The 23,949-nt window shown below is 33.0% G+C and overlaps 1 protein-coding gene across 1 annotated transcript; it reads left to right on the forward strand.

Annotated features, from left to right (window-relative positions):
- Positions 1–1,832: 1,832 nt before the first annotated feature.
- On the forward strand, positions 1,833–23,636 carry LOC139503057 (neural cell adhesion molecule 1-like). Its single transcript, XM_071292731.1, has 9 exons — positions 1,833–1,892; positions 4,094–4,139; positions 6,183–6,467; positions 8,565–8,846; positions 12,699–12,953; positions 13,346–13,651; positions 17,630–17,965; positions 21,585–21,875; positions 22,981–23,636. The coding sequence occupies exons 1-9, from the start codon at positions 1,881–1,883 to the stop codon at positions 23,433–23,435; spliced, it is 2,268 nt and encodes a 755-aa protein (XP_071148832.1). The 5' UTR covers positions 1,833–1,880; the 3' UTR covers positions 23,436–23,636.
- The last annotated feature ends 313 nt before the right edge of the window (positions 23,637–23,949 follow it).

The raw sequence follows: 23,949 nt of genomic DNA on the forward strand, positions 1-23,949 counted from the left end.
AGATATAATAAGATGTGGTATGAGTGCCAGTGAGACAACTCTCCATCCAAGTAACAATTTATAAAAGTAAACCATTATAAGTCAAGGTACGGCCTTCAACACGGAGCCTTGGCTCTCACCGAACAACAAGCTATAAAGGGCCCCATAATTACTAGTGTAAAGCCATTTGAACGGGAAAACCAACGGTATTATCTATATAAAAACGAGAAGCATGGTTGAGCCGTTAGAGAAAATGGTAAAGAAGTCCTAATTACATACAGACAAACAAAACATGGAGAGATTCAATATATTTTATGTGAAAATAACAATGTAAATGATGGTCGTAGTATGAACGTAGTCAGGTCGTAAGAAGAGCGTGATGAGGACGACAAGGGCGTGCTAGAATCGTTAAATGGTCTTGAACAGCGTGCCGTAAACGAGGTATGGTCGTAGTGGAAGCGTAGTTGGGTGTTGTTGAGAATTTAATGGTCGTAGTGAGGTCGTAATAACGTCGATGTGAGATCGTAGCGCAGTCTCTCCGAATAGAAACACGCTCTCGCTACGCTCTCGATACGACGGTACAGCGACCTTTGCGATCTTACCACGACCTTAGTGCGGTCTCACTACGCTTCTACTACGAACCTGATTTCGCGAATACCACACCACGATTGTTTGAACAGGTTCAAAGTTGGTCACGCTCATCACGATCTTGAAGAGCTCACCACGACCGTTATACGACATTACTGCGATATACACGATCGTACTACGATCATCAAAATTTGCATTTTTTTCACAGATCGTAGTGCGATGGTGGCACTATCGTGGCGAGAACGTGATTCTGTTCGAAGAGATTGTGCTACGATCTCACGTGCTATAATCGCAGTAGAAGCGTGGTAAGATCGTGTGGCAATCGGATAACTCGTGGTATGGTCGTAGCCAGAACGTGATAGGCGTAGTGAATCGCAGAATAAGCGCAGCGAGAAAGTGACATAATCGTAGCGGGATCGCTGTAGAAACGTAACGAGGACGTAGTAGCATCGTGAACGCAACGAAAATTTACATTTTCATGCAGCTCATACCGCGACCTCACCACGATCTGAATTTATTTTAGATCGCAGTGAGCGTGGTGCGATCGTGGTCTAGTGGGACTGAGGCTTAAGAAAATACTGTAAAGCACTTTTATTGGAAACCATTAATTAGAACGTTAACTCTGATAAAAAAAAATGTTAGTATCCTGCAATGGAGCTCAACTGCCCAATTTGACTTTTGATTTCCTTGTTAAACAACACGTTTTATAATTTCATGCGTCCGAAGGGCTTTTCTGGATATGGATAATTATGATTCTACATTAGTTACAGCCTATCCACATTTCATAGTAAGACCGTCATAAAAATAATTCTGCTCACGAGCTGAGCTATAAAGCTTTCTGTTATATAAAGGAAATTAGCTAACATGACACTTATGGAGTACAATAAATCATCAACACTTCTTTGAGTAATAGATATAACATAACTCAAAATACGAAGGAGTAAGGCAATGCATTTCAACTTCGAAAACTGATATAGTAACAAGGCTATACATTTGTGCTATAATCATGATAATCGAAGGTTACGCAAACTTGCCAGATTTATAAGAGAACTATTCAAATCATTTCAATTCTTATTGTGAACTTCTCATTTATATAGTTGCAAGAGCGATAAGAAGTTTGAAAAGTTTAAAAGACAAATATGTAGCTTTGAAGACTTCTAGGTATATTTGCATTGTAATGTTTTTGTGGTTGTTTTTAGTCAATATCCTTCTTTCCATAATTTAACAAAAATCTAACAGGAAATAAATGAATAAATACCGATTTTATATATGTATATGTATTTCCGCATGTGTTAAATGTCAAATTATTGATAATGAAAAGGAACGTAAGTATTGTTTTTATTTGGTTGTGTTTCGCGGATATTTTCAGCCTGGTGTAATTGATGAGTTTTCTTCTACTTCTACTTAAATTTTTATCTGACTGCTTTTTCTTCAATTTCAATCAGGTGTGATGATTTGAACACAAAATTGAAAATTTTATTTGAGCCTAGCTTTGTTGTCATATATGTTTTACTGGAGATATCAGTGTAATACAAAGATCGCCATTGTCACAAACAAAAGTAAATTAGCGATAATGTATTAATGTTTAGTGTATCTTTTCACAAACTATCACTTCGACATTCACGTTCTCAATATAATTTGTAGAATGACATTTTAGCGTATTCTGGTATTCTGTGGTTTTTCATGTTCAGTTTAAAGAAATAAGTTTTAAGACGTAATTGAAAAACTAAGTTGTCGACACCCATTACATAGCTGACTTAAGATGAATGTTGCTATTCTTTTAGATATTTTAATTACATATTATGTAATTTCATTTATATGAATGTATGCATTACATGTTTTCAAATGATTAGGTGTGCGTGGTCCTGATGAATGTAAATCAAAGTAAGCGCTTTATTGGAACTACATGCGACGTTCATACAAGTGAGAGGTTTATCTAGCTATAAAACCAAGTTTATTCCACCATTTTCTACTTGAAAAAGGCCTGTACCAATCCAGGAATATATGAGAGTTGTTGTCTGTTCGTTTGATGTGTTTGATTAGGAACTTTTCGTTTTTAACTCTCCTCTTAGTTTAGAATTTTTGTGATTTTACTTTTTAATGCACAGAACTCGTACAGTGTTATTTGTATTGTAGTAGTACTGACTGAAGTAATATCTTATTATATTCATTGCACTCTTGCATTCTAATGTGTATATAGATTTTTATTGTACTGAGTATGGTCTTGGCCAAAAACGTGCCAATGTTTTGAAGAGCACACTGGTCTGGTTAAGATTCTAGAATTAAGGCACAAAATTCGTCTACATCCATGGCCAATGAACCCAATAAATCCACACAGTATTATATGTATATAACAAAACCAAACAAAAACGCTCGATATATAAAGGAAATCTCGATTTAAGGAGTGACAAAACATCTAATGATCAAAGTTAGTGTTTGTTAATCATTTATGTTTCTATCGTGGCTTATTTCTGACATCGACATAATTTTGATCGACTTAGATTTATCTCGATTAGACATAATATTATCTTAACGAGACATGATATTATCTCGTTATGTCGACATTCATGTTATTTTTATCGTGTCATATCATGATAAATTATCACGATATTCCGTGATACATGCTACATAATGTCTTTTTTTCGTTACCGTGACTTTTTCTTCGACCCTGCCTGCTCCTGCCACTTAAGGTCTTGTAAACATAGAGTTATCGCTACCTGTTATATTAATTATCATGACAAGTCGACATATATCATGAACAGTCGCTAACATTTAGAATCATATTCGAAACAGTGTGGTCCTGGCCATTGATTGACAACCGAAATTATCCCATTGACTGGGACAGATTAGATGAACGTTTGTCGGTAACAATCACTGCTCACTGTATACTTGTTAAAGACACTGAATCTGTGGGGTCACCAAAGGTTCTCAACACCTAAATAAAGCAATTCGAAAAACTAATTCGGAATAATTCGATGTGTTGATTTATATCAATAATATAAATCAAAACATAAAGGTTATTGCTGAATACTTTTTCAAATTATTTTATCATTCAAGGCGTTAAGAACCTTTGGTGACCCCACAGTTTAAATTCTATAATAAGTAAGAAGTGAGCAATAGTCGTTACCGACAAACGTTCATCTAATCTGTCCCAGTCAATGGGATAATTTCGGTTGTCAATCAATGGCCAGGACCACACTGTTTCGAATATGATTCTATCTCTCTGATGTCATTTTCACCAATGTTGCGATATTTATATTTAGATTATATTTTTTGGAACTCCTTGTGCAGAACAGACTGTGGTTAATCGTGTGCAGACTGCGCACGTGTCGAAGCGAGTTCCGAATATGATACGAAATCACGACACGTCTTTCATTACATATTGCTAACATATAGCGCACATTTGTTATGCACGTAAAAAATAATAATGTTGCGACAGTACTTGAGGAAATATAACATGTTATTTATATCAAGTATATTTTTTGGCAAATCAATAAATAGAAATAATTTTATTTTGTGTTTTCAGGTAGAGATATGGTTTTGCAATATTACAATGATACTTGTCTCTTTAGGTAGGTTATATGACTTGTTATTATGTGTGTTATAGATATTGAATAAAGAAAGTTAGGAGCAAATTTAACTCATGCAAGTTTATTACAAAGTTAATTTCGATATGCACAATTGAAATATTCACATATAGAATTGCCATCATCATTTACTTTATGAGATATTTTACAATGTTTAAGTTTGAAGGTTACATGGTTCATGTTAAACACAAATTGTTATTTTCGATGCTTTTCCATAAAAGTTTCGAATGAACTCATCATGGAGACCAAGATTTAAATTGTGTACACCAAATGCCCGATTTGATAACATCCACCAGTAACGCTCGAATATTGAAGGCCTTTTAGGAAATCCATCAAATGAAAGATTTATGTTATACAATTGTTATGATAATAATCATCTAGTTGAGTGCAAGGGAACACATTTTTGGTATATGTGTACATTTTTTAAGCGACAAAAGGACAAAAAGAAAACCTAGTTTGTTAAATGTTGGAGATCCTATTTATCGTTTTGGCGTCTAATTCTTTGTATCCTAATGCCATATCGTCATGTATGTGAAGTTAGCAGCCGTTTCATTATTCGATATTCGATATTCAAAATTTAGTTGAATATCATAAAAAACAAAAAAAAACATGATTACATTAATTGCATGATTGTCATACTTTAAAAGAACTGATTATATACGCAGGAAATCGTTTAATGACCCCTTCAAACTGTCTTAAACTCTTGTTGTCCTCGAATATAAACCCTTTTATAAATTACATATTTGTCTTAATGTAATATAGATTTTTATTAATAAAACAACTTCAAAAGAGTTCTTTTATAAATGATACTACAACACACCCGTAATATCGCGGGTCCATGACTGAATTAAAGTATATAACTACATGTATGCGTAAGCCTTATTTTAGTATTAGGATTGAAAAAATTAGTTGCTGAAAAGAGACTAATCTAAGCCCTCCATAGATATCGAAGATGACATTATTCGAGGAAATCCTTCTACTACAACCTTTATATATACAGAGTCTATTATTTACTTGCATTTTATGGACATTAAACGAATAGGGGGGTCTCACCCTCATTTAAGCGGTCTCAGATAGGTTTTCACTATATATATTTCTTTTTTGGGCTTTCCATAAATATTGTTATTTATATTTCTTAATTTTTCTATTGGTTTTCTTTTTGTTTTAAGAAATATCATATATAAAGTATATCTTTGAAAGTGTTTTATTGATGAAAATCTATATGACATGAAGACAAATACATGTATGTTACTATCAAAAGAGTTTATATTCGAGGACAACGAGAATTTACGACAGCTTGAAGAGGTCATTAAACGATTGCCTATGTATCTTATCAGTTCTCTTCAATATGAAAATCATGCTTTCAATGTTATCAAGTATTTATTTTTTTAATTATTTTCAACTAAAACTAAAATATCGAACCGACTGCTAACTATACATTATCGTTTTGTATATCGTCACTATACTAATTTCTTGATGACAGATAAGTAAACTATCTTCGTTTGCCTCATTTGATTTGTGACGAATAAGATTGCGCCTGCTTTATCATACTACTTTTTTTTAGTTTTCCATTGGGTATAGTTTGAAGGTCACGTAATCGGTTTGATGACTTTTGTAACTATCCGCGAGTTACATAATACCAATGTTTCGGAAACAACTCGTGAACTTTTGAAGTAGCATTTTCTACCCTTGATATTGTAGTATATGCCCTTAATCAGTATGGTTTCGTTTTTATATTTACATTAAACCTTTGCAAGCAGAGTCACGACACGTTTCTGTCCTAAAGACCAATTATTTTATGAGTAAACTTAGCCATTATTTAATGATGCATTATACTTTATCGAGGAAAGCCTTTTTCTAGGAAGATATAGCTTTTATTAGGAACTATATGTTAAGTGTGACATTGTATAATGTACCACATATTGAATACTATTTTATCTTTGTTAACATTCTTCATAAACGTGAATTATCATCGAAAGTGCTATTGCATATACTCCAGCAACAAAAAATGTTACCTTACTGTTTCAGTTAATACTCAAGAGAATGTTTATGTACGACCTGGTGGTACTGTTGAATTAAAATGTCAAAACAAATCTAACACCAATGACATAACATGGTTTGGTCCTCAAGTTGTGTCTCCTATTTCCAAAGGCCGCACAATTCATTGGAATTCTGCAGATAATCGCATGAGTATTACTGCACTATACAATCTTCGTATATCTAGATTTATTAACTCAGACATCGGAAAGTACAAATGCATTTTAACAACGGAGAGGATATCATATCAACATGAATTCAATCTGCTTTTAGAAAGTAAGTATTAGTCAATGAATGCAATTGATATTTATCATATACCTATTTATAGATAATCGTTGATCCTCTCAACGAGATTGATTTTCTCGCTTGAGCCGGTACAGCTGAAACGAAAAAAGCAATCGAGTTGAGATGACCAATGATAATCTGTTTATTGCTATTCTACCTATGACGACTTTGTCAGTTTCATGTCAATTTCAGTAGCAACGCCACGTGCCTCCTTAGTTTTCAGCGATAATTTACCATCTCAAGTAAGTAGCATGATATGAAAAATTATCACAAAAAAGATCAAATGAAAAAATGCTCAAAATAGCGATAGTTTTGTTATTTCCTTAACGATAGGTCGTGCTTTTGAAGAAACAACCAGGACGATATCAATGAAATGTTCTTTAAAATATCATTATTGTTTCTCCTATTAAACTACACAACGCAGTTTGTTAAATTCATTTGCTACACTACGTGTGTTCTGGCAAATTAAGGTTTAACTGTATAATTTTCCATGTTTTCTGTTAAAGGTTTTATATGGACATTCTTTTGCCCCATTGTGTAACATTAAAATGATAGGGCAGAAATCTTTGTAAATGCACACTCCGTTTTTGCGCTATCCATTTGCCATATGGCAATCTTCAAATTTATATATACCTTTAACACGATCAAGTAACCAAACTTTCTCCTTTGATATTGGAGAACAGCCACTTATTTCAGTTACGGAAAAAGGGCTATGAGATTCTATCCTGATTCGCGATTGTTTCCACAAAAATAGGGAATTGATTACTGTATATGTTTAGAAATGTTTGCAGGAATTTATCAATACGCCTATTGGACGATGGACACACATGCTAGTTTTGAATTTCTTCAAATTCAAGAACTGTTAAATACAAATTATGTTTAATAAATTTGAAATGTGCTACCTAACCCGTCGCAATTTTAGCAATATTAAAACACAGCAAACTATTTTGAAATATTAGTTTTCTGACTTAAGTTCATGTTAAACTTAAAAAAAGCCGTAAAATTATCAGATAAACAAGAGAAACAACAAAACACATACCCCGTATATGAAAATGAAATAGTTCTTTACTTTATAAGTGTTATTTTCCCAACAAGCACAGTACAATTAATCTATCGTTGATATCTATATTAGTGAATTGTATTTTACCTTATAATTGAGCTGGTTTTTTTTTTGTGCTTACACTTCACATACAAACAAAGAATGATATTGATAAATTGGGATATAATTTCCTGCAAAATTTTTTCAATATTTTTCCTTTATTATTACGGTTCATAAAAGTAAGGAAATAAAACTTTACCATGTGTATTATTTATAGCAAATTTTGTGTTCATTATTTCTCTAATTTTTGCGTTATTTTCACATTTCATGAACGATGTGAGAAAAATAGTTCTCCTCACTAGTGAAAAATTTGTTCTCGACAAATGTTTGGTCGAAATTGGATTGTGACGTTAAGTTTTCTTGGATTCTCCTGCATTTTCTTATTGTGACGTGATGAAAAAAGGCGACCATGGCGGCTAATGACGTCACATAAAACTACACAAGTTTCTTAAAATCTTTGAAAAGGAAGGATAAAAGAGGATAAAGGTCATCAGAGAAACATATTCCACCTCTACAACTCTTTTATTACGATATTTCTCCACTCTCATCAATTACAAAAAGCCTCGTGCTTTGAATATTCAAATTTAACTGTCTTGAGTGGAGAAAAATTGTAACACACTTGTTGCAGTTGTGGAACCTATATTTCTTGTGCGTGCATGTATTTTCGGTATAGAAAGAATATTTATCTTATTCATAATCAGGACTTTAACACTAGATTTGAGTCGTGATATGGTTAAGTTGCTTCCAATTCAGAATTTAATCGAGGCATTTCCAAATGACGAGATAATTGCATTATAACATAACGATAGAATTGCTCCTGTAAAATTAAAAAGAAAAGTACTTGCACTGCTCCGTATATATATATGTTTGAACAATTTGCCCAGATCTTTGTTGGAAGTGTTATATCTGAGACATTTCAATTCGTTTATTTTAATCATTATAGTGTAATGCCAAAACTGATTTACCATGAATAAGTTTAACTGTTTCAGTACCTCCAAAAGATCTAAGGATAACCAGTGCAACTACCAATAACACCATTTACGGAATAGAGGGAAAAGAACTCACACTTGAGTGCAAAGTAAAAACAGGCCTACCAAGAGGACATTTAGTTTGGATACATAATAGACAAAATTTAAAACAAAGTCAAAGCGGAGTTTTGAATTACAACTTTAAACCAAAGAAGAAAGATCACCTGAGTCAATATACATGTAAAATCATTACCTCAACATTGGTTTTACCCTTATTTAAAACAGTTACATTAATTGTATATTGTAAGTAAAGTTTTATTGATCATGAATAAGTGTGATAATTTCACAAGAAAACCTTGAATGTATGATTCTTGAAAGTGATTAAATGAAATGAAATATTCATTAGCAACACGATTCTGGAGCACTTTAGATAGTCTTCAGTTGTCACTACGTTAATGTTGCTGTGCTATTTGTTTTTTGTGCTTCTTCGATGCTATTTTTTGGCTTTTTATAAAACTAATGAAAACAATGTTTAAAGCGAACTGTTGGCTTTTTTCTTTTTAATTCTCTCTTTCAAATTTGAAAACGATCAATACGTATTTTAATTCTTAATATAAAAACGAAGATTTGATAGTATTGCCAATATGACATCTCTTCATGACATTTTTACCTATTACGTCAGTTTGTTTCATTCTTATAACGTGACTCGGTACTTTAAAAGATCCCGTCAGTATGATATTGTTCTATTTTATGTCATTATGATATATTTTTATTATGAATTACAAAATACGGTGAACCACAAACGTCAAAATCATTCAATCGCGTAGTGAAATTAACTATTTGTGGATTCTTATAAATTCTATATAACTTTTGGACTATTTTGAATCTCGGTCTATTTCTGAAATTTATTCTTACATACTTTGATTTTTCATACCCTGTATGCTAACATTGCCTATGTAAATTTTAAAATTGTTTGTATGTACATTGAACGACAAATATATAAGACGTATAAAATTTTCTGACGTTAGACACACAATTCAATGAAAGTGTTTGTAGATAAATGTTTTTGTGTTCTGTTAAATTGTTCCTTTTAAAATTGGTACACAAAAATGACTGCTGTACCCATATTTTGACTATTTTATTTATTGTGTCTGTTTAGTTAACGCATCATTGTAAATATAACGGAATTTGATGAGACTGTCAACAAAGTGAGAGAGTTAGCGCTATAAAACCAGGTTTTATCCAACATTTTCTACATTTGAAAATGCCTGTACCAAATCAGGAATATGACAGTTCTTGTCCATTCGTTTTTGATGCGTTTTGTTATTTGATTTTGCCATGTGATTATGGACTTTCCGAATTGATTTCCCTCTAAGTTCAGTATTTTTGTGATTTTTTTTCACACACCAATGTAAATATAATGGAATTTGATGCGACTGTCTGTAAAATCAGGTTTAATCCACTATTTTCTACATAAGAAAATACCTGTACCAAGTCAGGAAATGCATTCGTTAGATATGATTTTGCCATTTGATTAGGGACTTTCCATTTGGAATCTTTCTCATGATTTCAGATCTATCTAGTTGAGCGTAGATATCATAACTCATTATGATATTTTCTTATTTGCAGTCACGTTTTAGTAAACGATCACGTTAAGTACTAAACAATTTACATCACTATTAAAAATAGAAAGCATAAAATGCGTTATAATGGTATCCGTAAAACTAATATGTATAGAACATTTACTAAAATTGTTGCACTGCCTGTAGTACTGACTAGGTCACTAGATATCATTTGCGAGGAATAACAGGAATGTATTTTCAAAGTACAAACCTTAAGACTTACAAAAACCGTGAGTGGCCAATCATATGTGTTTTGCATTGGTTAAAATCTCTAGACTTTATAATCTCATTGTTTTTCGTCACTTGCATTTTTTAGAACTTCAGTGTTGTAATTTCAGTATACTTCGAACACAATCAATGCTTAGCAGGAATGTAAAAAGTGGTTGATTAGTATGTGTAGACAAAAAAATATTTCAAAAAATGATGATAATATGAAATACTTTGAAGTAATAAAAAGACTGTAGGAAGAAATGGGGCGATACAGAAAACTGACAAATACAAAAGAACGTTACAAGCTGTTATGGCAAGTGCAGGCAATAACAAAACAAGCATATTCGATTAGGGGACACAAAACATAATAATATGCATGATCAACAAACAAACTTTGAACATACAATATATAAGTGACTATATCTAATTGTTTGAACAATATTTTCCGGGTCATTACATCCTTTTTCAATCATTATTAGAACATTTGAAGTAGAGTGTCCTTGTAATCGTTTTTGTCGAGCCTGCAACTTTTGTTGCAGAAAGCTCGACAGAGGGATAGTGATCCGGCGGCGGCGGCGGCGTTAGCTCACTTCTTAAAAGCTTTATATTTTAGAAGGTGGAAGACCTGGATGCTTCATACTTTGTATATAGATGCTTCATGTTACGAAGCTTCCGTCAGTCACATGTCCAATGTCCTTGACCTCATTTTCATGGTTCAGTGACCACTTGAAAAAAAAGTTCAAATTTTTTGTAATGTTGAATTCTCTCTTATTATAAGTAATAGGATAACTATATTTGATATGTGCGTACCTTGCAAGGTCCTCGTGTCTGTCAGACAGTTTTCACTTGACCTTGACCTCATTTCATGGATCAGTGAACAAGGTTAAGTTTTGGTGGTCAAGTCCATATCTCAGATACTATAAGCAATAGGGCTAGTATATTCGGTGTATGGAAGGACTGTAAGGTGTACATGTCCAACTGGCAGGTGTCATCTGACCTTGACCTCATTTTCATGGTTCAGTGGTTATAGTTAAATTTTTGTGTTTTGGTCTGTTTTTCTCATACCATATGCAATAGGTCTACTATATTTGTTGTATGGAATGATTGTTAAGTGTACATGTCTAGCAGGCAGATGTCATGTGACCTTGACCTCATTTTCATGGTTCAGTGGTCAAAGTTAAGTTTTTGAGTTTTGGTCTTATTATCTAATGCTATATGCCATACGTCAACTATATTTGGTGTATGGAAATATTTTATGATCTTTATGTCAGTCGAGCAGGTTTTATTTAATCGTGACCTCATTTTCACGGTTCATTGCACAGTGTTAAGTTTTTGTGTTTTGGTCTATTTTTCTTAAACTATAAGTAATGTGTCAACTATATATGTTGTATAGAAGCATTGTTAGCTGTACCTGTCTGCCTGGCATGGTTCATATGACCTGGACCTCTTTTTCAAGGTTCATTGGTCTTTGTTTAGTTATCTTGGTTAATGTTAAGTTTATGTGACAGTTGTAATAAAGCTTAGCTTTATACTTAGGACTATCAACATAATATCAATGATTAGTATAGAAGGCGAGACATTGCAGCGTGTGCACTCTTGTTTATAATTATATTATATCAAACATATCTTTACGACTGAAACTTTATATTTGATATATTTAAACATACAAGTATCAGGAATTGTTTTGATCTAAAAGTGTTTATACGTTTCACTGCTAGTATTAGCAATATATATTAAAATTTAAGCTAAATCCTTTTATTAGTTTTTTTCGTCAGGAAAAGTTATATCAACATTTATCTTTGATATTAATGCTATTTTCTATAGCTGTATGCAGAGCATTTTTGATAGTCTATAATGGATAGATTAACCTTTAATGTTGTATACTGTGGATTTACTATTATTCGTTGGATACCTCTTTTCTTGGATTTTGTGGGTTCAGGTGGACCACGAAATTAAATGTTCAACGAATAACAAATTTTCTATAGGATTGTATGCAGATTTCAGTAAAACCACGAGATTAAATATCCACGAACATGTAAGTCTTCCGTAAACCACGAAAATTGGTACCCACAAAAATAAATGAATTCACAGTAGTTGTTAGTCTATATCATTAAATAATTCTAGAAGACCATGTAACAAGGAAAATGAACTGGCAGTCAGAACATATAATGGGGCTCTCAATTTACGACTCTGACTATCCGAAGCAATGTTTTATATAAAAAAAACACTTACAAACATTTAATGTCGTGCATATATTTGTATGAAAATATTAATGATACAAAAACCAACATTAACAGACAAACAAACAATGTTGATTTTATAGATGCCCCACGTGTCTTTTTGAAAACGAAGGAGTCTCAAATGAAGATCACAGAAGGACAATCGTTGACAATAAGATGTAATGCTGATGCACTGCCGGAACCTACAAACTTTACATGGACAAAAATGGACCAATTAATATCAGCCTTACCTACCTTATACATAGATGTTGTGAATCGAAAAGATGCAGGTAGATACATTTGTACAGCTATGAATTTGATAGGAACAGGAAGTATTAAAACAGATGTAATAGTTTTCTGTAAGTATTTATAATCATCAATAATCAAGCATTATGTCTTTTCATTAATTTGAATTTTGACTTTTCAAATTAGTCAAGAAGATTGACTTTGGTATATGCATTTAAACGCGGATCTTGTTTGATTTCATTTAGCTGTTTTACATTTTTGAAATTATTTGAAATTATGAAATACATCTCCTTTACTCAAAGCTTTGAAGTTAAACTACATTTTGCATAGAATGATTATCTACATATTTTTCTAATTGCCAATGAAGAAGCCAATCGATATTTCAGCAGAGCCGAAACAACCTCTTTTTACAAAAGTCTTTTAAACAGATTACTCAATGATTTGACTACTAAAAAAACCCATTTCCTTTGATTTGTTTTTAAACTACATACATTTACGTTCACAGACCATCCTGATGTAACAATCAAATATAAAAATTACACTGAAGGTTTAATAACAGAAATGTTGTCATGTTATGGAAATGGAATTCCAGACACCTATATATTTTATGAATGGGAACATACATCTGATTATGGCGATCATATCCGATTTCTCAATGGATCCACCAATGGCAGTCTTTCATTACCAAACAGCAATGGCAATGAAATTGAATATCAAAATAATGGTTACTACAAATGTACTGTGAGTAATGGAATACCTAATATTTATGGTGTCATGAAACAAAGTTCAGAGGTATTCTTATATGTGCAAGGTACGAATTTTTAAAATTTTTCTTTTGATATTTAAGTTGTAATTATTGAATCACAAAAAAAGCCTGTGTCACCAGGACTAGAACAAGTGAACAAGCCCTTTAAAGGGATTTGTTCAGTTCAATTGCGACATACATATAGTATATGGAAATTATTACAAAAAATTATTATACTTAGAGGCAACTATGGTTGAATTGGAAGAGGAACGGATAGATTGAAAGTTGTATGTTTGTTAGAGTTAAACGCAATGTGAACACTTTGTCATAGTTAGTAGGACTTATAGTCTCAGCAATCACAAACATTAGAATAATAGATAAGTAGGAACAACACCGACAAAGGCATTGTCAATGTTTCTCGGTTGTGTGTTTTTGATTTATTTGGTTTATTATTCAAAAATTAATTTTTTGGGACTATTTTGTTACCTCTAAGCTAGTAATGTAAATGAATATACACTACTCTATGATCTGTATATTCATCATGATGGTAAATACTTTTTTTTCTCTATTGTCTTAGCTGCATATTTAATTTTTGTTTTTGTGTATAACCTATCCAGATTGTTGTGTATAATCTATCCAGAAATTCAAAGATGTATGCAAATTTTGCAATTTTCTCTAGAGATCAATCAAACAATAATTCGATGAACTTACCAAAGAATCTCATAAGTAGCAAGTAAGCATTGTCAACTTAAATTAAGAAAACAACTATTTCACAATGATAAGATGAGTGTACCATGCTAGAGTATTTGGTATTATGGTGAAGTGTTAACAAGTAAAATTGTCAACAATGACTTAACTAACACTTATGGGTAATTTGTCCATTGGTAGTATTTGTAGAGATTCAGGAAAGACTTGTCACATTAACTAAGAAACAAGTATTAACCTCAGTTTTGGTTTGTGACCCGGTTTCGTGTTTTGTAGCGGTATAATCGATTTATGACCATTGAACAGCGGTATACTACTATTGCCTTTAATTTTTTGTCATGAAAAACACACCTGTCTAATACGGAGATTAAAAACACAACCTCATTGGTGGCATGTTAGCGATAATGTAGGTGTATTAGAATATAAAATTCAATGCGCAACCATTTGTCTAATATAACCCCAACAATGACTTTGACATGAATCAGGTCTTTCATTTCTGTTATTCTTAACGGCACACCTACACACCTTGTGATGAATCATTATTGTGGAAAAGGGGAATTATGTGTTGCTGGTTGAAGTATTAACTGTTACTTACAAGTCCTATATATGTATTGACCATTGGTACATATAAAACATAACCGTATATGACGGTCATGAGTATAAAGCAACAAATGTTGGACATGCTGTCACTTATAGAACAGGACTTGCAAAGAAAAAGGATATTTGAGAATTCATAAGATACTAATAAAGTAGTATCACGATGACGCTCATGTAAATTTTTATAAAAGTTGCATTTAGTAAAAGAGATTTACAAAAAAGTCTTTGTATCGACTATTTACATCAAGTTTGACCGGTAAAATGGAAGTGTTCGTCGAAGATTTTCAAGACCCTAGTCTACACAATTTGTTTTGTTTTTTAGGGCCTACATAAAGTACTATCTTATTTTAATAAAAAAAAAAAAAAACCAATCAGGTTACCATATCATGTTCGACAATTATTGTATATTTTGAAACGATTCAATTGAACTTTGTACAACTGCGTTTCTGTTGATCAGATTTTCCATTGATTTGCTGAGTCGAAATGGAATGTTAACGGGATGTTAATATGGATGAACCTATCGTCATACGTTCGTTTAAGATGTTAGCAGTGCATCGGGTCCAATCGGTTTTTATATAACGGACTACTGTACATAAAACGCAACGTTCAGCATGTCAATTATTACCCTGTATGATTGGCGTGGTAAATAGTTGACCAGAAACACAGTTCTTGCAGCTAAATTTGGTGGCTTATATGTCTATATAGAAGTGCAATATATTGCATCGAATGCATCACGTTTGTCTCTACGACTCCAAAGCTATTTGAAATATTGTTATAGATTATGTACTAGTTTCTGCTTCAATTAAGACAAAACTTACGTTGAAAATCAGCGGAGAAAACATAAAAAAATGGTTACGGCCGAAGACACATTATTTACTACATAACCCGATTTAATACATATATATATACAATTTCCAAAATATTGTCCAACTCTTGTTGGCTTACTTGGGCCCCTGGGCCGAAGGTACTTGTGAGTTATTAATATGATCATTTACTTGCTACAGCATACAGGAATGCGTTTTAATGGTTTACTACAAAAATTACGAAATACAGTTCTTTTCGAATTTTAAAGTGGACATTATATCGCCTATCCATTAACAGAATTGAAATTAGTTGGTTAAAATATTTCTGTGAATAACAAAAGGTGCGAATGATTTTTCATTTTTTAAAACATTCATACTATTTGGATCTGTCATATTTTAGTGTGGAACACAACCTATGTTTGAAACGTTTCACATTTCTTCATTATTCCAAGCTAACAACAAATTTCATATTCTAAAAATAATACATGAATAAATAATAATAAAAAAAATCCCTGGTTTGTGATTCTCTCATTATGTGCCTGATGTCCTATAAATGTTTTCAGAATGGCTACCACATCCATCAATTGGTTGCAACAAATTCAAGATATTGTTGCCAGCATTGGTAATTCATGCCCTCTTCGCCTACTACACTGTTTAACAAACATTTCCTCTTTTTTGTATCTGTGGAACAGAGCACCATTTCTATCGACATTGACATTAGTTCCAGAAAAAAATTCATTCAATGTCCTCAGCTGGCTTCTTAGACATGTGTCCAAGCTTAACTACATATTCGATTGAAATGCTCGGCCTGTAACACTAAATTTAAATGTTGCTACTTATTGCCAGTGGAAGTTGAGACCCCTTTTTGCACAAAACCTTCTTTATGAATAAAATTTGCCGTAAAAGAGGGACGAAAGATACCAAAGGGACAGTCAAACTCATAAATCTAAAACAAACTGACAACGCCATGGCTAAAAATGAAAAAGACAAACAGACAAACAATAGTACACATGACACAACATAGAAAACTAAAGAATAAACAACACGAACCCACCAAAAACTAGAGGTGATCTCAGGTGCTCAGTGTTATCAAGTTTCAGTGTTAACATAACAGGTGAGAATTCTTTTCATTTACCTTTTTGTATGTATATCCTGCTCCACATGTGGCACCCGTCATGTTACTTATGTGATAACAAATCCGGTAAATATTCTAATTCGGTAGGTCACATTCATGAAAGGAAAGGGGATTTTAGTGACGACGTAAGGAACATATCCGATATCATTTGTGAAACGGTTGTTCCATAACGATCAACCAACTCGTGATGGCGTCCATAAAATTTACGAAGGGATGATTTCAACTTCACAATTTAGAACTCTTGGTTTAATAGCTTCCTTGTGAGGAGCAACCCTCTATCAAGAAAATCATGATAGGAAATGCAAGCACGGGAATATTGTTTCAATTGGGAGATATAAACCCCGTATGTAGGTGCTGCTGGAATGTTGCTACTTAGAAATGGAAAGTTCACAATTGGAAAGCTGAAATCATCTCTTTTGCGGTAAAGTTTTGTTTTCAACCGACCCTCATTGTCAATTTCTAGATGTAAGTCAAGATAAGAGGCCGACTTAACTGTATCTGTCGTTTAGGCACGTTTAAGACGACCCATTTCATTTAACTTGTAAACGTTGGTGTCAATAGTCGGTATCCAAATATCTTATTAGCGGAATGAACAGATTGAAAATATTAATTTTACTTTCAAACAACTGTTCCCTCGCAATATAACATTTAAAGTTGGCACCCCTTACAGTTTTCAAATGACATCAATAGTTAAAAATTTTACATTAGAAAATGTTTTGCTCATTGACAAACCTCTTCCCTTATCTGGATATTTTGAGGTAACTTGAATAAATTATTTGTTGTGTTGTTATATAATTTCCACAGGCAATCCGATATTTGTGCACGACAATGTTGACAGAATCTACGGAGAATATCGCAAGAAAGTGTCGATAGATGTGCACATTTACAGTAATCCAAAGTACACTGATGTTGGAATATTTGATAGAAATGGGAACCGTTTAACGTCTGGGACGAATATTAAGATAATCGAAGAGACCAGATCAGTTTTAGCATCCTTTCATGGATCTATTGTTCGCGTAAAGGGGTACAAAATAACGTTCAACCTAGAGATGGTGACACAAGAATATTTTACAGATTATATTTTCAAAGTCACAAACAACTTTGGTCAAAGTCAGCACAAAATAAAGATTATTCGTGCAAGTATGTTCTTTTAAATTTCACACTCCAAGTAAATAATATACGAGTAGAAGTCCTATCAATACATGTACATTTTTCATGTTTTAGAATATAACATATCACATAATGTCTCACAAATATGTTAGGTGAGGTCGACTTCAAATTATCAAATTATATTGCTTCCGATTAGGATTGTTTTTGTTGACATATATTGTCAAACCGCAAGACAATTATTTCAAATTTTCAGAAAAAAAAGTATTGCACTAAATTTTCCCGAAATATTTATCAATAACTTTTTAAAAAGAGGGACAATAAATACCAGAGGGACAGCCAAACTCATAAATTGAAATAAACTGACAACGCCATGGTTAAAAATGAAAAAGACAAACAGACAAACAATAGTACACATGACACAACATAGAAAACTAAAGAATAAGCAACACGAACCCCACCAAAAACTAGGGGTGATCTCAGGTGCTCCGGAAGTGTAAGCAGATCCTGCTCCACATGTGGCAACAGTCGTGTTGTTTATGTGATAACAAATCCGGGAAATAGTCTAATTCGGAAGGTCACATTCATGAAAGGGAAGGGGATTGTAGTTACGACGTAAGAAACATATCCGATATCATTTGTGAAACGGTTATTCCATAACGGTCAAACAACTCGTGATGGCGTCCGTAAAATGTACGAAGGAATGATTTCAACTTCACAATTTGGAACTCTTGGTTTAATGGCTTCCTTGTGAGCAGAAACCCTCTATGAAGAAAATTATGATAGGAAATGCAAGCACGGGAATATCGTATCAATTGGGAGATATATTCAAGATGCTTGAATGTTGCTACTTAGAAATGGAAAGTTCACAATTGGAAAGAGCTGAAATCATCTCTTTTGTCGTAAAGTTTTGTTTTCAACCGACCCTCATTGTCAATTTTTAGATGCAAACATTCCAAAAGGGTATCTCCAGCCAAGTAGTCATTACTGTGTTGACAGGAATTGTAATTGGTGTGGTCATAGTTATAAACTCACTGTTTACAAAATTTTTAAGTTTTGAAATACAAAGGCTTTTCTACCTCAGGAATATATTAACTTAGCTGGTTATGGCAAAACTTTCAGACCTTAGAGATCCTCAATGCTCTTCAATTGCGAACTTCATGAGTCTTATGTAGACGACACACACTCTAGCGCAAATACAAAATTTGAATCTTGGTATCTATGATGAGTTTATTTTCAGTGTTTCTGTTGCATGTGTTGGTTTGTTGTTTTCCTCTTATTGTTGATGTGTTCCCCGGTTAAGTTTTAACCCCGGTTTAGTAGTCAACATCCCGGTGTTGACATGAATATCAATAATGTGGTCATTTTTTATTAATTTCCTGTTTACAAAACTTTGAATTTTTCGAAAAACTAAGGATTTTCTTATCCCAGGCATAGATTACTTAATCGTATTTGGCACAACTTTTTTGGAATGTTTGGATACTCAATGATCTTCAACTTTGTACTTGTTTGGCTTTATAGATATTTTGATATGAGCGTCACTGATGAGTCTTATGTAGCCGAAACGCACATATGGCGTCCTAAAATATAATCCTGGTACCTTTGATAACTATTGTTATATTACCTCCTATACATTTGCAGGAATATGATTGGTTAAAAGCGTCCGCGTGCAAACCGTGTATATTTGATATTAGGTTAGTAGGGAGGCGGGGCTTATCTCATACACGGTTAGTAGTGGAGTTACGTCCCTTTATATTCCTTATTAGGTAAGAAGGGGGAGGGGCTTATTTCATACACGGTTAGTAATGGTGTTATGTCCCTTTATAAAAAACAAAACGGTACTGAGAAAAAAAATCTTAAAAGTTCCAACAGACGAAGTAATTGATGATTAAGATTGAAACAAATTCATAAAACACATTTAAACCTTACAAGTTATTGTTGGCATCTGTTTTTGTAGGATCAATGGAAGTATTTTCTTAGTGCTTACAGTATTGCAGACTTGCTCATTTTGAGAACCACTAGTCTTAATTTCACACGTTAAGATAGTCGGTAAGATAAATTCGTTACATAGTGTGCTAGTGACATAATACGGTATATATGGGGTCAGTAAATTCCATATGGGGATTCGAGCTTCGCTCTCACCCCATATGGAATTTACTGACCCCATATATACCGTATTAGGTCACTAGCACACTATGTAACTAATAATACCCGGATTTGTTTTCTCTCAATCGATTCATGACTTAGAAACAGAGGTATACGTCTCTGGCCTTTGTTTTGGAAATGTTAAATATATTGTTTGACACACTTAAGTTTGCATTTCTAATCGATGTTGCTAATATCTTTTGTTTATGTCAGTTTTTTGTTACCATAATGCAATCGTTAGCAGCGTTTCATGTAAGCAATGTTACAGAAAACGAAATAATAGGTTATTTCCAATATCAACGACATCCATTACTTTAAACATTGCGTTTAAAGTTACCTCTGAAAGTGGTACAAAATGTACCTACACACTTTTTCGCTAATCTCGGCTGACCCTAGAATCTTAAGCGCCTGAACAGTTGACGGAATGCAACAATCATTTTTCAATTTTGGCGTAAGAAATTTTGTATTGTGACGTCAAATTTAACGGGAATCTGAGTGATGTCCAGTAATGGCGGACAAATAGCTATAAGGTATATTACTACAGGAATATAACTCTGTAATATTGGCTAAACATTTTAATCACTTTGTATTGTCAAGAAAAAAATTAAGCTTCTCAATGATCAAATTGAGAGTCTGTCAAACTGCTTTAATTCAAAAAAAAAAAATAAAAAAAAAATCCGAGAATGTGTGTTTTTCAAGTTTCTTGAAATTTATAAATTTTGCTAAAAAAGTCAATATAAATATTTTGTCAAAATTTTATGAAAGTTAAACAAGTCAAATTAATCTAAATCAAGTTATTTGGTAACATCTGAAATAACGTTTTATAACAAAAAGCTGCGACTGGATTGTTTAATCTATGAAATCATATATATTGAAAAAACATATCTATTTGCATGTACCACGTCCAAAATATGAGAGGTATTTACCGTTTGGTTTGTGTGTTTTAGATGTTATGCTCCATTTATGGGCATTATGTTGTCTGGTATGTGCGTCCGTTCGTCCGTTCGTCCGTTCGTCCGTTCGTCCGTTCGTCCGTCATTTCGTCCGTCTGTCCCGCTTCTGGTTAACGTTATAGTCGAGGTAGTTCAAATCAACTTAACACTTAGTACACATGTTCCTAATGATATGATCTTTCTAATTTCAATGCCAAATTGGAGTTTTTACCCCCCATTTCCACGGTCCACTGTACATAGAAAATGATAGTGCGGATGGGGCATTCGTGTACTATGGATACAGTCTTGATGAGTTTGTCATTGGATTAGGAACATTTCGATTTGAACTTTCCTTGTAGATCAGTAATTTTGTTATTTTACTTTTTATTCAAAATCAGAATATAAAAGATAACTTTATTTTCTGATAAATTCATGTTCTACAGCTGTTTACTCGTGCTTTGCTCTTCTTATCGGGTTATTTTAGTTGGTATAATCGACTGTCAATAAATTGTTTTATGTAATCATTATATACACAAAGACGTTAACCGATGCATAATAAATGCCTTCTTTTTCAGGTTCACCATCGTTACCCCTCAACGTAACCATACTTCCTATTTCCAATGGGGCCCAGATAAGCTGGATTCGAAATTTCAATGGAGGGTTTAATCAGACATTTTTCATAGATTACCACATTAAAGACGATAACATACGGATGACCATTCAGTCAAAGAACTCCACCAGTAGTCGGAAGATTGCATGGACTATTAACAATCTACATCCGGGATTTTTATATGTGTTCAGAATGTTCTCCCGGAATAAAATTGGAGACAGCAACAAAACTGAAGAAATGGTTGTTAAAATACGTGGTAATTTACTAACTTGCCGAGCTTATTAAATAAATAAGAATTTGACTGTTAAGAGTAGAGATATATCGTAACGCACGAGATATTGGGGTGGAATCTGTTTCTTTTATGAATTGTATTCCTCTTTATAAAGATAGATTTTCCAAAATATGTGAAATATATTATTTGTGCCGTCACAACAAGAAAATTCAGAAAAAAAACAAGTAAACAGGACGTCATAATTAGATTTTGACGAATTATTTACTGATAACAGATATTTCATTAGTGAGGTGAAATATTATCGATTTAGAAAGCTGTGCTCTCTTTTTGGGTTTTGTTGCACGGTTTGTAGTCTTATGCATCTTTCTTCACCCAATTATCATGAGCCAATCTAATAAATGATATTCTGAAACATTTGTCATGTCGGTATTGACGTATAAATTGCAGCCAATCTTGGCTTAAACATTGTTGTGATCCTATTATTGTTTTTTTATATAGATATTTTTAAAAATGTTATTTTGTCATAAATTTAACTGTTTTGATTCCAGGAGAAATTATGAGTGTATTTCCATCGAGGGTTTCAGTGCGGTGAATAATTTGCATAATTCATTACTGAATGAATTTCTATCTCCCTTGAACTGGTGATCTTATCATCATTTTAAAAGTCTGCAACTGAAAATGTTATGTCTTTTAAAGATTGTTCAGATATGTACTGGATGTTGATTCAGTTCTATGAGATACATGTGTGAACTTATCCCAATAATATTCAGTACCTTTTCATAAAATTCAGTATGCCGTTGTTTTGGACAGTTGAATAAAAAGTACACTGAACAAATCTCAATTGACTGCAAGCTAAATGTCTAACCAGTCCTTAATTATGCACGAGAGGTAAATCTTGAAATTAAATGAAAAACTGAACATAACGTTTAACTTATTGTTCAGTCATCCAGATCTGTTCATATCAAAATGACCATGTCGGTTCATAATTGAACTACTAGTGCTGTCGTTATGATATGCTTTCATTCAATAATCTGACATACATTCAAGGGTTAATTTATTCCTAAACATATCGTTTTATTTCGTTTCTTCGCCAAACAAAATGTATTAACTATAGTTTTTGCTTTTTCAGTCGAAACTAAAGCTGATAGTATTCAGAGTTTGTTTCTTATCGCTGTGTCTGGTTCTTCGATGGTGGGGTTTATATTGATGTCCGCAATTGCAATTTTTGTCATCAAAAGACTTTGTCGCACTCAACGCCAAACAGAGGTTCAACACGGTGCTTGTCAAACATACAATATCGAATGTGGTCCATATGATGAAATAGATGAACACGAGATGGAAGATACTCTTGGAAGTAACAATGAAACCGAAACAGTAATTGATAGTGAGTACGAACTACCATGTAACATGTTACCACATAACGTACACAGTGTCGATAATCAGAAAAGTATATCTTCAACAAGTAGTGTCAAAAGTGAGGAAATTGATGGAAACGAAACATTTGCAAAGGATATCTGTATCAATTCATATGAACAGTTAACGGAAAATCGAGATCTTCCTTTACCATACGATTGTACTGCGTAGTGAAATATGGTGTTAAGAATTTGTTTATGTAATTACCACAAAAATGCAATCTTTTAAATATTTTGTGTGAAAGGAGGAAACCATTTTGCATATTATTATTTCATCATGCACAGACCTCGCTTGCTATAATATATTTCCAGTCTCTCGAAAATCACCCATAGTAAGAGAAATATTCTGTAAGTTGGTTAAAGTTTGTTGAAAAATCACGATTTGCAGCAGATATTTCCAGTTTTGTTAAAACTCTTTAACTTTTCCGGTCAAGGGAACATTTGTTATTCTATGCTTAATATGTGTTTTAGGTCTTTACTCAACTAACCAAAAGACTCAGTGTGATTTTCTACATAACTTGTCTATTGCCCTCCTCATCCCCCGTCTGCATCGTTCGTTGTCCGTCAAATTTACCAATAAATTTATCAATTTTGACTACATTTGAACTTCCTTTATCCATTTTTGAAGTTAATGAAAAATGTCATTCAACTCGAAGAAAAATCAATAAGAATCATGTACTTTCGAT

Source organism: Mytilus edulis, chromosome 14 (genome assembly GCF_963676685.1).
Source record: "Mytilus edulis chromosome 14, xbMytEdul2.2, whole genome shotgun sequence".
NCBI lineage: Eukaryota > Metazoa > Mollusca > Bivalvia > Mytilida > Mytilidae > Mytilus > Mytilus edulis.